Source organism: Thamnophis sirtalis, unplaced genomic scaffold, assembly GCF_051295495.1.
Source record: "Thamnophis sirtalis isolate CommonGarterSnake01/CBP01778 unplaced genomic scaffold, rThaSir2_p1.2 scaffold_3, whole genome shotgun sequence".
Classification (NCBI taxonomy): domain Eukaryota; kingdom Metazoa; phylum Chordata; class Lepidosauria; order Squamata; family Natricidae; genus Thamnophis; species Thamnophis sirtalis.
The window spans coordinates 10140030-10156763 of record NW_028261383.1 but is presented as its reverse complement, the minus strand read 5'-3'; the positions used below and the strand labels follow the sequence as shown (position 1 = coordinate 10156763).

The 16734-nt window shown below is 42.9% G+C and overlaps 1 protein-coding gene across 1 annotated transcript; it reads left to right on the top strand.

Moving 5' to 3' along the window:
* Positions 1-296: 296 nt before the first annotated feature.
* LOC106553568 (uncharacterized) lies at positions 297-16388 on the top strand. The gene is given in 10 exon segments (XM_087707952.1): positions 297-673; positions 2574-2696; positions 3384-3504; positions 4122-4204; positions 5528-5654; positions 6098-6190; positions 7933-9702; positions 9705-9816; positions 14145-14995; positions 14998-16388. Coding segments are annotated over 10 exon segments (4062 nt in total). The 5' UTR covers positions 297-403; the 3' UTR covers positions 15510-16388.
* The last annotated feature ends 346 nt before the right edge of the window (positions 16389-16734 follow it).

Below are 16734 nucleotides of genomic sequence, written 5' to 3'. Positions count from 1 at the left end.
GGGGAGAAACCATACAAATGCCTGGAGTGTGGAAAGAGCTTCAGTAAACCCAGCCACCTAACTTCCCATAGAAGAATCCACAGTGGAGAGAGACCGTATGAGTGTACCGAGTGTGGGAAGTGCTTCAATCAAACAAGCCATCTTAATATTCATAAGAGGATCCACACAGGGGAAAAGCCCTATAAGTGCACCGAATGTGGCAAATGGTTCATCGACTCGGGGGCTCTCACTCACCATAAATGGACCCACACTGGAGAGAAACCATTTGGATGCAAAGAATGTGGAAAAAGCTTCAGTCGCAAAAGAGCTTTCATAATACATTACAGAATCCACACTGGGGAGAAACCATACAAATGCACCACATGTGGAAAGAGCTTCAGTGATTCTCAAGAGCTTGTTTCCCATGAAAGAATCCACACTGGGGAAAAACCCTATAAATGTGTGGTATGTGGAAAGGGCTGTAGGACCACCAGTGACCTTAGTTCCCATAAGCGGACCCACACACTTGAAAAGCCCTATCAGTGTGGTGAATGTGGAAAGTCCTTTAGTCGAAACAGTTCCCTTAATAGCCATAGAAGAATGCACTCAGGAGACAAACCATATAAATGTATGGAGTGTGGGAAGTGCTATACACATAGCAGTGCTCTTAATTACCATAGGAGGATACATACAGGTGAAAAACCACATAAATGAGTTGAATGTAGAAAAATAATTCGTTAGAATCAGTCATGTAATATCCATAGAAAGATTCACTCACTGAAGAAGCTATTAAATGTATCAAGCGTGGAAAGCGCTTTATTGAAAATATTTCTCTTATTTTTCTTGCAAAAGAATTTTCTCACTGGAGACACTATGTAAATGTCTCAAGGTTATAAAAGTGCTTCAGTGCCTCTTGTTTGCCTATTTCCGTAGTACTGAAGGAGCTTCATTCAGAAGAGTGAACTCATAAAAGGAGCCACTTGGACGAGTGGCCTTATACATATCTGTAGTGTGGAAAGAACTTCAGTGGTTCAATTTTTTATCAAAATTTCAAAATGGAAAGGTGGTGGATTATAATTAGTAAATCATAATTAGGTAACAGTGAAGGAAGGGAAAGAGAAGGAATAAAATGGATGGGACAGATGAGCGATTTTATAGGGCACCTTTGGAAGAGCTTCAAGTTACTACAACAGGGAGGCCGATATCTTGTCTATGTACAATATAGTTTTCTTAATGAAATGTAACTAAGCATATTCCCCAAATATAAATATGCAATGAGATATTGGAAATACTCATGTGTTATTAAACCATTACCAAATGGAAAGTAAGAGTTTTTTTTTCCTTCCCAAAATTTACCTGCGAAATGGGTTGAGGATGCCAACTTACATTGTTAGGAACAGATATCTGTACTGATTGTGAATGGAAACTAATGAAGGAGAGAAAGAACCTAGAACTAAGAAGAAATTTCCTGACAGAACAATTAGCCAGTGGAACACGTTGCCTCCAGACATTGTAAATGCTCCAACACTGGAAGTTTTTGAGATGATGTTGGATATCCATTTGTCTGAAATGCTACAGGATTTCCTGCCTAAGCAGGGGGTTGGACTAGAAGACCTCCAAGGTCCCTTCCAATTCTGTTATTCTATTCTATCCCTATCTATTCTATTCCTTCCTAATATATACCTGTAAAGAGTCGAGGTGGTGCAGTGGTTAAATGCAGCACTGCAGGCTACTTCAGCTGACTGCAGTTCTGCTGTTCAAATCTCACCCACTCAGGGTTGACTCAGCCTTTCATCCTTCCAAGGTGGGTAAAATGAGGAGCCGGATTGTTGTTGGGGGCAATATGCTGACTCTGTAAACCACTTAGAGAGGGCTGAAAGCCCTATGAAGCAGTATATAAGTCTAACTGCTATTGCTATTGCTAATTGGGTTGAGGATGCCAACTTACATTATTGGGAACAGACATCTGTGTTGATTCAGTCTTGTTGAAACTTCAAATGATCACGAAATGAACTGTTGCAAGACAAGGACTACCTATACTGTGTACTAGCAGTTTTTCCTGTCAACTTCATATACTTTTAACTGAGGGATTACATCTTTCTAGCTCAGGCCTTTTCAATAGTTAAATATTCCCTACCTTAGAGATTTTCTTCAGCTTCAAAACGGAATAGTTAATGGGACTCTCTTATCCCATTAACACATCCCTCTTAAGCATTAAGGGGGTCTTTTGACTGTATTTAGTGGGGATAAAATCAAAGGAAAGCAGTTTTTGTCCCCCCCCCCTCCTCTTGTATCCTTATTCTCCTCTTTTGGGGGAAAATAGTTTGGACTGAACAATGTTTGTCTAATACATCTTAAAGTCCTATTGCTCTCAGACACTGTCCATCAACATTTCAAACACACGTTGTTCTCGACTTACAACCACCATTCAAGCCAAAAATTTTATTGTCAAGTGAGAAATTTGATAACTCAATTTTTGTCCCATTTTACAATATTACTTGCCATAGTTGTTACGTGAATCACTGCAGTTGTTAATGTTAGTAACAGGTTTGTTAAACTAATCTGGCTTCCCCATTGACTTTATTTCTCCGAAGTGTCACATAACCACGGGACATGGCAACCGTCATAAATATGAGTCAGTTGGCTGGATTTTATCCTGTTCGTTGTCCCGTGACCATGAAGATGTTGCACCAATCTTTAGGAAAAACGGACATACTGTAAGTCACTTTTTTCAGGGCCATTGTGGCTTGGGCGATTCGCTCCTAATTTCAGTGCTCCATAGCCCCTTCCCTTCCCCCATTGCTGGGCGTCGTTCCCTCCCTCTCTCCCCTGTTTCTCTGACTGCCTGGGGCGAAGCAGCTCTGGATTCGCTGCCAGCTCGCCATCACACGCTGGACCGATTCGCCCGTGGCAGAAGGTAAGGAGCAGGAAGGTGGAAACCCGAGTGGGTGGCGCCTTAGAAACGGGAGGAGCTGGACTGGGACGGGAGAAGATAGAAGCGCTTCCAGCTTAGGATCTGCAAAGGCCTGGCTGGGGTCGTTCCGGGGAGGGGCATCCACGTGCGTGGCCGGGAAGGAAGGAACCGTGGCCGGCGGCGATCGCGGATCTTTTCCTGCGCGCATCTCTTGGGAAGCGGAGTCCGGGCGAGGAAGAGGGCTCCATGTTTCCCATTGATAGCCAGGTAAAAAGCGCCTCCTTTTTTCCTTCCATCCATCCTCCCTCCTTCCTCCCTCCCTTCCTGGGAAATGCTCGGACAGGAGACCCTTCAATTCAGCTCTTTGGAGTGCTGCTACGATCCCTCTTGCAGTCCCCATTTTCTCCTTGGGGAGATGATGATGGTGATTTATATTGCTGGCCCTTCCTGATCGTTTCCCGTCACTTCCTTTTCTCTGGGGCTGTTTCAGATCCGGGAGGCTTGGAGTTCAACGGCTGGGAAAGCGGCGAGAAGAAAAGGGGGCGATCCCTCCCAGGTGCTGTTGTTTCGGGGGTTTGCTCTGGACGAGCCTCCTCAGGAGAGAGCATCGGGTAAAGGCTCCTTCTGATGCCCTTTAATCTCTTTGCCCTCGTTTTCTTTCATCCCTGAATTCGTTTTCATTGTTCAATTTAAGTGCGTTTTTAAAGTCTTGTGTGCATTTAAAAAGGTATCGCCTTTCCTTTTAAGGCCCTTTTATGAACAGTGGACTTCAACTCCCAGAATTCCTCAGCCAGCTAGCTCAGGTATTCTGGAGTTGAAGTCCACCAGTCATAAAAGGCCCGTAGTTCCCCACTTCTGCCGTTGGCTAGTCCAAAAGGCAAAGCCTCAGCTGTGAAAAAAAGTTTTTGTAGTCTTTCTTTCTTGATTATCTGATAAGGGAAGGTGAGCATCATAGAAAGAGAATAAGAGTTGGTCCTTTAATGCATAAATTCATGGCAGAGAAAGCTGCTTCTGAATCCAATCCCTGGTCCTTCCACACCTTTCCCTTTTCCCCTCACCCAGGGTGAGCTTCTGTGTATTTGTTGCTGTGGCTGCAAGGAACTCACATAAAGGGGTTCCCTAGTTAGCCTAGAAATAGGCTAAAATCAGCCTTGTGCACTTCATGCTCAAGAAGATCCTTAGGATGCTTGATAGCAAATTATCCCTTTGCTGTTTTTTTCACTCCTAGACATTCCCATGGCCTTGTCTTCATCTCCCGGAACCTCAGGTCTTTGTAGTGGAGGATTAACAGCAGTTGAGCTTCCAATGCAGGTAGGAGGATTCTCCCCTCCCCTCTCCAGATGTGCCAATCTCCCAATAACAGAATAACACAATTGGAAGGGATCTTAGAGATCTTGTAGTCCAACCCTCTGTTTCAAGCAGGAGATCCTATACCAGTGATAGCTAAACTTTTTGGCACTGAGTGCCCAAAGCGCGCATGCATCCCCTGCGCATGTACCCTACCCCCACTCATGCATGCGCATCCCCTGTGCATGTGTCCCTCCTCCTACGCATGCCCTCTGCGTATGCATGGCAGATATCCGAAGACCAGCTGGCTGTTAAGAGGCACACACACATGCACGGTGGAGCTGGGCTGGGGAGACAGCTACCATGCCAACAGAGAGGCTCTGTGTGCCACCTGTGGCACATGTGCTATAGGTTCGTCACCACGGCCCTTGGATCTTGGAGATCTTCTAGTCCATCCCTGTTTCTGAAGGCAAATTGTTCCATTAGTTAATTGTTCTCACTGTCAGGAAGTTTCCCCTTAATTCCAGGTTGTCTTTCTCCACGATTAGTTTCCGTCCATTGTTTCCTGCCTTCTGGAGCTATTGTTTGTGGCAGCCCCAGAAATACTGGCACACGGCTATCATGTCTCCCCAAATCCTTCTTTTCTCTGGACTAGCTGTATCCAGTTCCTATAACTGTTTTTCCTATGATTTAGTCTCAAAGCCTTTAATCCTTATTTGCTCTTTGTATTTTTTCCAAAGTCTCCACATCTTGTTTTGTAATGTGGTGACCATATTCCAGGTTTGACCTTTGTCAGGTATTTTTTTAAAGTGGTGCAGATTGAAAGCCCAAAGTAAAAAATAAAGTCCAAGCTTGGCTTTGGTAGAGAGCACAGCAGCTGTCCAGATAAAGTGGAGACACTGACATGGACTTGTAAACTTTTATACAAGTATAAATATATTTAACCCACCAATTTAGAGCAGTCTTTGTCATCATCCAGAGAAAGAAGAACAGAAGATAGTCAGGAACATCATGAAGTAAATCTAATGCATCCTACAAAACACACATAAGGAAAAAAGGAGGGGAAAAGGGAAACGCCCCCTTCATACTTACAGCAACCAATCATAGCTTAGATTGCATTATGCATGAGTCAAAGCTCTCTAACTAAGTAATCGCAATTGTGTTGGGGCCTATTGTAGATTTTACTGTTCCGGCCACTAAATTCAATATCCTAACAGGCTCCTTTGCCCAACTTGGAAACTCTGCAGTTTGTTCATTAAGAAGAGGATTCTCATGTAATCCTTGGAAGTGTTCATAGTTAGGGATGTTCATGAAATACATTGTGTTTTTTCCCTCTCCCTGTGTCAGAATTTAGTTTCATTTGAAGATGTAGCTGTGTTTTTCTCCGTGGAGGAGTGGGCCCTGCTGGATTCTGAGCAAAAAGCCCTGTACCAAGATGTCATGCTGGAAAACAAGAGGAACATGGCCTCCTTAGGTAAGGGATTCTCTTAAGATACTGTAATGCAATTTTTTTTAATTTAGATTAATGCATGTGAAGTCCTCCAGCACTATTGTTTTTTGCTGCTGTATTCTTCTCTAAAGTGCTGATTTTTCTAATTTGCAAGCTATTTATCTGAGGTTTTCATCTTTTTCTATGAAGCCTGGCTTTTCTTCACAAATGGACAGTATGGAGAGTGTGGCCTACACAATTCACTCTCAAATATGGAATATATGCACCACAGTTTAATACAGTACTGTAAATAAAAGACTTTCAAATACTGTGCTAGCAGCGGCCATTGCTATGCTTTTGTCAAGGGAAAGAAATGGTTGACAGCAAAGGAAAACTCATTCTTGCACTACAGTACTTCCTCTCACCACTATAACATTGCTGTTACTAAACAGTTCTGGGCCAGTCTCTCTCTCTCTCTATCTCTACAGGACAAGATACTGTACTTTTCCATCAACTCTTTCTTAGGCTAGAACTGTCTTCCCAAGGAAAGCGACCAAGTTCTACTCCAGCTCAACATGGAGGTAAGAAACAAAGAGAATGTGTCGATTTGGACTTGAAAATGAACATTAAAGCCCATGAGGAGGGGAAGAAGGTAAAGGTCATAGCAAAAGAAGAAGGACTGGACTGTTCCGCTGTATGCACAATCCTTAAGGATAAAGAAAAGATAAAAATGATTGAATCAGCTCCAGGAACAAATTTAATTTCATTTAATTTATTAGATTTATAGGCCGCCCAATCCCAGACCATGTGATGGATGTGTGGGTGTTGGGGCAAGGTCTTGAACTTTCAATGGGTGCGGAAAACCTGGAAGCTTTCAGATTCAGGTTTTCCCCGATGTGCCAACACGGCTCATGTAATAAATTGGTGTTTTGAGGAATCCCTTGCCTTGAGCTATTATTTTACAGAGGTTGCTATTTGGAATCCTGACACCCTGACAGATTTCCCCCCCCTGGTTGAAAGAGTGGTGGAGGTGAGCAGCTCAGATAAAAGGCTAATTTGTTTGATGTATGCAGTAGATAAAAGAGTGTCCTTTACATTTCCAGATAGATAGAATAGAATAACATTCTTTATTGGCCAAGTGTAATTGGACACACAAGGAATTTGTCTTGGGTGCATATGCTCTCGGGTGTAGTTCTACAGCTACTTAGTCTGATAAAATGGCCTAAAACCTCCACACACTCTCTCCATGAAGTTTCCCATTCTGGCCAGTTTCTGATCCTGCCTGTCCCACTTTCTAGAGAGCTTTTTAGAAGTTGCTTTCATTTGGTTGTTTTTTGGTCTACAATGATGACACTTAAGAGCCCTTTGGGTCTACGGTTTGATCATAAGGATTTTTACTCCTTGCAGTCATCTGGTGGGAAAGAGTGTTTACGGCCATATGACTGCCAAGGAATATCAATCGTTCCACCCTCCACTGCTAAGTCAGAACGGAAGAAGCTTTTTGGATGAGAAGGGAAACATTTTTATATAAATAATGTGAGTCATCCGGGTTTCCTTATGGCAACTGAAAAATCAATAAATTTAAGGAATGATTGAATGAACAAAGAAAGAAAGAAACAAAGGCTACTTTTAAGTGTCCCTCCTCTCCTGATTCCTTGGAACTAAATCTTAAGCAGATGATCTGATGGTTTCCGCCAAATAAATTTTAAATGATCTTATCCAAAATTTTCACGTTATCTTTTTGTACCATTGAGGACAAGGAAGAGCCAAAGGACAAATCTTATATCAACATAATACCAAGCCTAGCACCATGTGTCAGGATTCCAAGTATCAGACGAAAAACAATAAAAACTCTGAGCTTGATGATTTTTCAAAGTATGGATTTATTAGGCAAGTCATATTGGCACATCTGGTGAAAATCTGACTCTGAAGGTTCTGAAGTTCCCCCACCCAATTCAAAATTCAAAGTTCTTCCCCTCACAGTCCACTCATACATCACATGGTCCAATCAGGTCACAGTCCAAGACCAGTTGTTCTCCTCCCATGCTTCACCAGGTGCTGATGAGAACGTCCTTGCTTCCCAGGGGAAAGAATTCTGTTTTGGCTACACATACTCAGCTATCTCTACTCCGCCCTCCCATTCCCACAGCTCTACCCAGCCCCGCTGTGGCAACCCTAAACATGATCCAAAATGGCCTCCAGGTTGACATCATGTTTGAACTAATGGGATTTTGGAGGAAATTTGATACTGTTCCAATACAGCAACGGTGCTTGATCCTTTTTGCACCTTGGTTTGTGCTAACATTTCTTTTTTTATTACAAGCAGGTGACAGATGGGAGATAAAGGATTCTGGCCAAGAGGCAGCAGCATCTTTGCCAAAAGAGAAAAAGGAAGTTGCAGAAAAGATATATCGAAAGCAAAGTTCTGAGGAAAACCAGTTAACGAGTGAGCTGGAAAATTGGTCTAGTTTACCTTGTCCAGATACCAATCTCTTATTGGAGGCAGATGATTGCCAAGAAAAAGAAGTGTGTTCAGGGTGTGGAAAAATACTCCGAGATGAATCTGGATTATGTGACTGTTGCAAAAGCCCTGCTGGAGGGAAACAAAATGAAAGCAGAAAAAACTTTGGAAGGACTCTACCTCCTCCTATACCTGAAAAAATACAAGGAGAGAAATGGTACAAATGTACAGAGTGTGCAGAAAGCTTCAGTACAAGCCTTTCTCTTGCATTGCATAAAAAGATTCACAAAGCAGAGGATCCACACAAATGTCTGAATTGTGGAAGGACCTTCAGGCAGAAAAATCATCTTAATTTACATAAGAGGGTCCACGAAAACAGGAAGCAGCATCATTGCATAACCTGCGGAAAGAGCTTCAGAAACATCGCCTCACTTACTTCCCATCAAAGCATCCACAGAGAGGAGAGGTTGTATAAATGCAGGGGGGGTAAAATGAAGTTTACTCAGAGCAATGAACCCAATTCCCAGAAGAAAAGACCCACTGGGAAGAAATCAGGTAAATGCCTAGAAATTGGGAAGAGCTTCCACTCTGCAAGTGACCTCACTTACCATAATAGGATCTATACAGGGGAAGAGCTGAATCATTGCTTGGTGTGTGGGAAGAGTTTCATCGAAAAAAGTCATTTCACTTTACATAAGAGGATCCACACCGAAGAGAAGCCGTATAAATGCACAGAGTGTGGAAAATGCTTCAGTGCCCCCAGTGTCCTTACTTGCCATAAGAGGATTCACACAGGGGAGAAACCCTATGAATGCTTGGAATGTGGAAAAAGCTTCATTCAAAAAGGTCATCTTAAGTCTCACGAGAGGATCCACACAGGAGAAAAACCATTTCAATGCATGGAGTGTGGAAAGAGCTTCCATTTTTCAGCAAACCTTAATGCCCATCACAGAATCCACACGGGGGAGAAGCCCTTTCAATGCCTGCAGTGTGGAAAGTGTTTTTCCCGTTCTGATAGCTTGCATGCCCACGAACAGACCCACACAGGGGAGAAACCGTACAAATGCCTGGAGTGTGGAAAGAGCTTCTGTAGATCCAGCATCTTAACTTCCCATAAAAATCTCCACAGTGGAAAGAAACCGCATCAATGCACCGAGTGTGGGAAGTGCTTCAGTCAAACAAGTCACCTTAATATCCATAAAAGGACCCACACAGGGGAGAAACCGTACAAATGCCTTGAGTGTGGAAAGAGCTTCTGTAGATCCAGCACATTAACTTCCCATAAAAATATTCACAGTGGAGAGAAATCACATCAATGCACCGAATGTAGGAAGTGCTACCGTAATCTACAGAGTCTTACGGTCCATAAAAGGACCCACACAGGTGAAAAGCCTTATAAGTGCAGTGAATGTGACAAATGCTTTAGCAACTCATGGTCCCTCAATCGCCACAAAAGGCTCCATACTGGCGAGAAACCATACGAATGCAGCACATGTGGAAAGAGATTCAATGCTAAAAATAACTATATCATACATAGCAGAACCCACACTGGGGAGAAATCATATCCGTGTCAGGAATGTGGAAAACCGTTCAGTGAGTCTCAAGAATTGAAGATCCATAAAAGGATTCACACAAGAAGAAACCATATAAGTGTATGGAGTGTGGGATGAGTTTCAGAAGAAGTGGTTACCTTTGCATCCACAAGAGGATCCACACTGGGGAGAAACCATATATATGTAATCAAACGTAATAATTGGAGAGATGGTGCTGTGTTTGCACCATATAACATTGGTTGTGTTTAACTGATTTCTGCTCTAAGATATGATATTGTGTGTATTTTTTATTAATGCCCTAACTTGGACAGTAGCTAAAGGCTTAGCTTACACAACTCAGATACAGACTCTTTTTGTTAAGTAAATTCGACAATTTAGGGAACCAGCTGTAGAAAATAGAGGTGGCCCTTGACTTATGACCACAATTAAGCCCGAAATTTCCGTGGCTAAGCAAAAGGGTTGTAAAGTGAGTTTTGTGCCATTTTACAACTTTTGCCACAGTTCAATTAGTAATATAGTTTTTAAGTTAATCTGGTTTCCCCATTGACTTGCTTGTCAGAAGGTCTCAAATTGTGATTACATGACCGTGGGACACTCCAACTATCAAAAACACAGGCCAGTTGCCAAGTGCCCAAATTTTGATCACATGACACGGAGATGCTGCAACAGTTGTGTGGGAAAAAATCATAAATTATTTTTTTCAGCGCCATTGTAACTTTAAACGGTCTCTGAACAAATGATTGTAAGTTGGGGGCTAATTGTAAAGCAGCAATTATTTATTTCTTATTAAGGCAGAATCATGAATGTTAAGACTGTGTTGTTTCCGTCTAACTGCCAATTCATTGAAACCCACCTTGGAAAACATAGGAAAGGAATTTCTTAACATCAAAATCAGTCAGGACCTGCACTAGGGATCTCCAAACTTGACAATTCTAAGACTTGTGGACTCCAACTTCCAGAATTCCTATGGCACACAGAGACTGGCTGGGGAATTCGGGGAGTGGAAGTTTACAAGACTTAAAAGTTGCCAATTTTGGAGAGCCCCTGGCCTGTACTTATGGAATTACCGTCTGTGGTTGTTTCTAGTGCTGTCCTGCTGTAAAGTCTTTAGGTGTCCAATAAGTTGAAAAGGGAGAAAATTATGGTCAATATTTGCTTGCTCTTCAAAAAAAAAAGGATTACAAGCATTATCGGACACCTGAATCTTCAAAATAAAAAGTTAAAAATTCAAAATGTAGTACAGGACAAGAAATAGGATTGATTGGAACACCTCAAAAAAGAAAAAAGTATGCTGTAAATAGGAAGTGTCATGGAAAGCTATGCTATAATACTGCCAAAGTGACTTTTACAAGCATGTTTAGGTTACCCTGTGCACATATTAGAATAGATTTAAAAATAGCTTGGATGACGTCTGTGTTACATATACTGGTATGCAGAAAGGCTAAGATGTTAGTGTAAAACAGGCAGGAATTGCTGTAAAGGGAGATGAAAAAATTCTTTCTGACTGTGACTTGTAAACTGGCAAATGCTGTGTAAAGCCCCCCAATGGAAGTTGGTGGGGTATAAAGATTTTGAGGGAGATTTCCTTGTGTTACTTTTTCTGCATAATAAACTTTTTGGTTACAATCTCCACCTCAACGTTTTCAATTGGAGGCATGGGCACATCGGGTAAGGGGGCTGGAGCAGGAAAGGTAAGGAAAAACCAAAAGTGCCTTTGAGTCCAGAAGGATCCCCTTCCTTCTTTCAACCAGATGGCAAGAGAAATTCTTGAGGAGGAAATGGGGAAAACGCCAGGAACCTTCTCTCTGCAGACTTCAAGCATGCCCTGATAGGCTTGGAACTGTTTAACTATGAAGCAAATATTTTGTACAGGTACTCCTCCACTTACGATCACAAGTGAGCCCCAAACTTTCGTTGTTAAGTGAGATGTTTGAAAAAGTGAATTTTGCTCCATTTTGTGACTTTTATTGCCTCCGTTGTTAAGTGAATTCCTGCAGTTGTTGAATCTAGTTTTTCCCATTGATTTTGCTGGGTCGCAAGAGCTGATCATGTAACCCATGGACCCTATAACAGTCATAAATGCGATTCAGTTCCCAAGTCCCTGAATTTTGATCAGGTGACCATGGGGATGCTGTATCGGTCGTTAAGTGTGAAAAAGTGTTGCAAGTTACTTTTTTTTAGTGCTGTTCAAACTTCAAACGGTCGCTATATGAACCATTGTAAGGCGAGGACTACCTGTACTGTGAACTTTATAGACTTTTAAATGGAGGGATTACATCTTTCTGAGCTCAGGCCTTTTCAATGGTTAAATATGAAATATTTCCTAGCTGAGAGATTTTCTTCCTCTTCAGAATGGAATGGAATTCTCTTATGGAGCATTAAGGGGTCTTTTGACTCTGCATTTAGTGGGGATAATATCAAAAGAAAGCAGTTTTTGTTGTTTTCCCCCTTTATTCTGTATCTTATTATGTATCTTTGTTCTCCTCTTTTGGGGAAAGACATTTTGGACTGAACGATGGTTGTCTAATACATAAAGTCCTATTGGTCTCAGACACGCCCTATCAACATTTAAAACACAGGTTGTCCTCAACTTACAACCACTGTTCAGCCCAAAATTTCTGTTGCTAAGTGAAAAACTTGAGGTCAATTTTGTCCCATTTTACAATATTTCTTGCCATATTTATTACGTGAATCATCGTAGTTGTTAATTATCGTTAATAACTATTGTTAAACAAATCTGGCTTCCTGGTTGACTTTGCTTGTCAGAAGGGCACAAAAGGAAATCACATGACCCCAAGATCCTGCAACCATCATATATATGAGTCAGTTGTCAAGCAGCTGAATTTGGATCCCGTGACCATGGAGATGCTGCACTGGTCTTCAGCGCCAGCGGAGGACATAAGTCACTTTTTTTCAGGGCTATTGCAGCTTCAAAGTGCCACTAAACGAATGCTTGTAAAGCAGCTATTGTTTGTTCTTGTGGCACAATCATGAATGTGTAGGAAGTTAGCACCCACCCCTCTCCTAGAAAAAATGAAATATTGTGGGAAATGTTGAAAAGGCAGAATACTACATTTCCCTGGATAAGAAATGGGGAAACATGTTTTTAGGCAGGAAACAGACTCACTCTTAATAGCCCCCACTTGTATCAATGAGCCATTAAAATGCTCAAGTTAGTCTATTCTACATAACAAAGTTCTCCCCTCTTCCGCTCCAGAATGGTGAGATTAAGGCATGATAGTTTTAGCCCTTTACCCATCTCACCACAGGACACTTAGGAAGTGGTAATGCTCAACTAAACCTGGACTCAAAACACAGCCTACAGAGCTGCCCGTGCTTGGCCCCATGGGAGCCTGACAACCAATCAGAATACAAGCAGAAATTTTAAGCACAGAGGGCATAAAACCAGGGTCTTTCAGCATCTCTCTTTTTCTTCATCACCCAACATCTTGAAGCATGTGATCACCTTTTTCCTAGGCATCTCAAGCCATGTGACCCTGTCCACCATTAAACCATCTTTCCAAGCAGCCTTCATGTTTCCAGTGTTTCTTCCTCACTTGGAACTGAACCCAGAAGGACAATTCTTAGTCATTTTAGGTGATATGCTGGAAGTTGAATACTTCCCTGTTAGGATCAGTGAATAAGGCAGCCTCCTTCCCTTCTCCAATAACTGGGCTTCATCCCCTCCCTCTCTTCCGTTTCTCTAGCTGACTTGGGGTTGGACTAGAAGACCTCCAAGGTCCTCCCAACGCTGTTATTCTTTTAAAGGACAATCCCCTCCCCTCCCCGTTTCTCTGGCTGCCTCAGGCAAAGAAGCAATGTACTCGCTGCCCAGCTCACCATCCCAGGCGGGGGGGGGGGGCTGGGAGGAGCAAGCAGGGGGATGCCCGACTGGATGAAGCTCTCGGCCCTTTAGAGAATAAGAGGAGCTGGACGGAGAGGAGGAGGTATAAGCGTTTCCAGGTTAGGCTCTGAAAACTTTTGGCTGGGATGGTTCCAGGGATCCACGTGAGTGGCCGGGAAGGAAGGAAGCTTAGCCTGCGGGGCTGCGAGGAAAGCGGATCTTTTCCTGCGCGCATCTCTTGGAACTAGGAACAGAGCCGCGCTTCCCCGAGGGTGCTAGGTAAGAAGCTCCCTCCCTCCTTCTTCACATCTGGGGAAATGCTTGGACAGGAGACCTTCAATGCAGCTTCTTGGCTGCTGCTCAAATCGCTCCTGCAGTCACCAACTTTCTCCTTGGGGAGATTAATAAACAACAACAACGATGGATGAGCTATAAGAACTTGCAGCTTGGGATCTGCCAATTCCTGCCTGAGGTCATTCCGGGGAGAGAGATCCACGTGCCTGGCCGAGAAGGAAGGAAGCGTGGCTGGCGGCGATCGCGGATCCTTTCCTGTGTGCATTTCTTGGGAAGCGGAGTTCGGGCAAGGAAGAGAGCCAGGTAAAAGGCTCTTCCTTCCTTCCTGGGAAATGCTTGGACAGGAGACCCTTCAATGCAAGTGACCTCACTTACCATAATAGGATACCTACAGGGGAAAAGCCATATCATTGCATAGTGTGCGGAAAGAGCTTTGCACAAAAAGGCAACTTAAATTTACATAAGAGGATCCATACCAGAGAGAAGCCGTATAAATGTACAGAATGTGGGAAATGTTTCAGGACCTCCAGTGCCCTTACTCATCATGAGAGGATTCACACAGGGGAGAAACCCTATGAATGTTTGGAGTGTGGAAAAAGCTTCAACAGATGTGACACTCTAACCTTACATAATAGGATGCATAAAGGGGAGAAACCTTATAAATGCCTGCACTGTAGAAAAAGCTTCAGTCAAAAAGTTCATCTTAAGTCACATGAGAGGATCCACACAGGGGAAAAACCATTTCAATGCATGGAGTGTGGAAAGAGCTTCTGTTTAGCTGGTCATCTTACTGCCCATCACAGAATCCACACAAGGCAGAAGCCCTTTCAATGCCTGCAGTGTGGAAAGTGCTTTGCCAATTCTAGCAGCTTTAATACCCACAAACGGACTCACACAGGGGAGAAACCGTACAAATGCCTGGAGTGTGGAAAGAGCTTCAGTAAATCCAGCCACTTAACTTCCCATAGAAATATCCACAGTGGAGAGAAACCGTATCAATGCACCGAGTGTGGGAAGCGCTTCAGTCAAACAAGTCACCTTAATATCCATAAAAGGACACACATGGGTGAAAAACCTTATCAGTGCACCGAATGTGACAAATGTTTCACCAGTTTGAGGCCCCTCACTTCCCACAAAAGGCTCCACACCGGGGAGAAACCATATGAATGTCGCATGTGTGGAAAGAGCTTCAATGCAAAAAAAAGCTGTGTCCTACACAACAGAACCCATACTGGGAGAAACCATATCAGTGCCAGCAGTGTGGAAAATGCTTCAGTGATTCTGGAGAACTGACGATCCATAAAAGGATTCACACAGGGGAGAAACCCTTTAAGTGCACAGAATGCAGCATGAGTTTCAGAAGAAGTGGTTACCTTTGTAGCCACAAGTGGATCCACACTGGAGAGAAACCATATACATGTCACGAGTGCAGAAAAAGCTTTAGACACAATAATTCACTCAGGAGCCATAGAAGGCTTCACTCAGGGAAGAAATCCTATAAATGCCTGGAGTGTGGAAAATGTTTTAGTGAGAGTGCCCAGCTTACCTCCCACAATAGGATCCACACAGGAGAGAAGCCGTTTAAATGTATCGACTGTGGAAAGAGTTTCAAAGATGGGAGAAATCTTATGCTACATAAAAGAATCCACACAGGGGAGAAGCCATATCAGTGTGTAGAGTGTGGAAAGAAATTCAGAACCGGGAGTGTCTTTAATTACCATAAGAAGACCCACAGCATGAAAAGATGATGTAAGGCGTAAAAATCAAGCTAGGGTGGGGCAGGGGGATGTGCCTCATACGCCCCGCACCCGTTCACCTGAAAAAAAAAGGACCTTTGGGATAAGACATTCAGACAACGTAAGGGAGCAGAAATCTGGCTTAGACATCGTATAGGGAAGATGGTGAAATATTTCAGGAGGAAACATTGCAACCTAAGTGGTGAGGTGCAGAACTGGTGTTGACAACCATCCATATTTCCCTAATGTTGGAAGGAATCAACAGTGGATCTACAACTACACCCTTGTGGAGAAAGTCACGCCAGAACAAAGAGAAATGGGATCTTCGGTAAGCACTTCGCTGGGACAAAGTGACGGAAGAGAATGAACTATTGAACCAATACAAGGCTCGAGAGTTTTGTCATAAGTAATAAGTGGAGGGATGGTGTTGTGTCTGCACCACCTAACATCGGTTGTGTTTCACTGATTTCTAGTCTGAGATATGATATTGGTTTTTTTTTAAATTAATACCCAAACTTACACAGTAATTAAAAGGCTACGTTTATACAGTTCAGATATAGGCTGTTTTTGGTCAGCAAATTGGACAATTTAGGGAACCAGCTTTAGAATATACAGGCAGCCTTTGACTTATGACCACAATTAAAGCCCAAAATTTCCATTGCTAAACAAGACAGTTGTTAAGTGAGTCTGAAACCCATGTTGGAAAACATAGGGAAGGAAGTTCATAACATCAAAATCGGTCGGGGCCTAGTTTATGGGTCTCCAAACCTGGCAACCTCTGGACTTCAATTCCCAGAATTCCTCTTACCATGCTGGCTAGGGGATTCTGGGAGTGAAGTCTTAAAGTTGCCAAGTTTCGAGAGTCCTGGCTTAGACGTGTGGAATTATAGTTTGTAGTTGTTAGTGCTTTCCTACTGTAAAGTCTTTTGATGTTCAACACCCTGGAAATGGAGAAAGAATTATGGTGAATAGTTCCTTGCTTTAAAATCTCAAAAGGGGGAAGTTGGCGAAGAGGCCTAAGATTCCTTGGAAAAGGCCAGATGCACAATAGATCTTTGACAATTGGAAGGCCAGAGTCTAAACAGGAGCAGTGAATCTTGGTCCTTTTTTGACTTGTGCACTTCAACCCCCAGAATTCCTTAGCTCGCCATGCTTAAAAACCAGGTTCCTTTACTTGCTGGAGAATTCTTGGAGTTGAAGTCCACATGTCTTAAAGTTGCCAAAGTTGTCCTTGGCC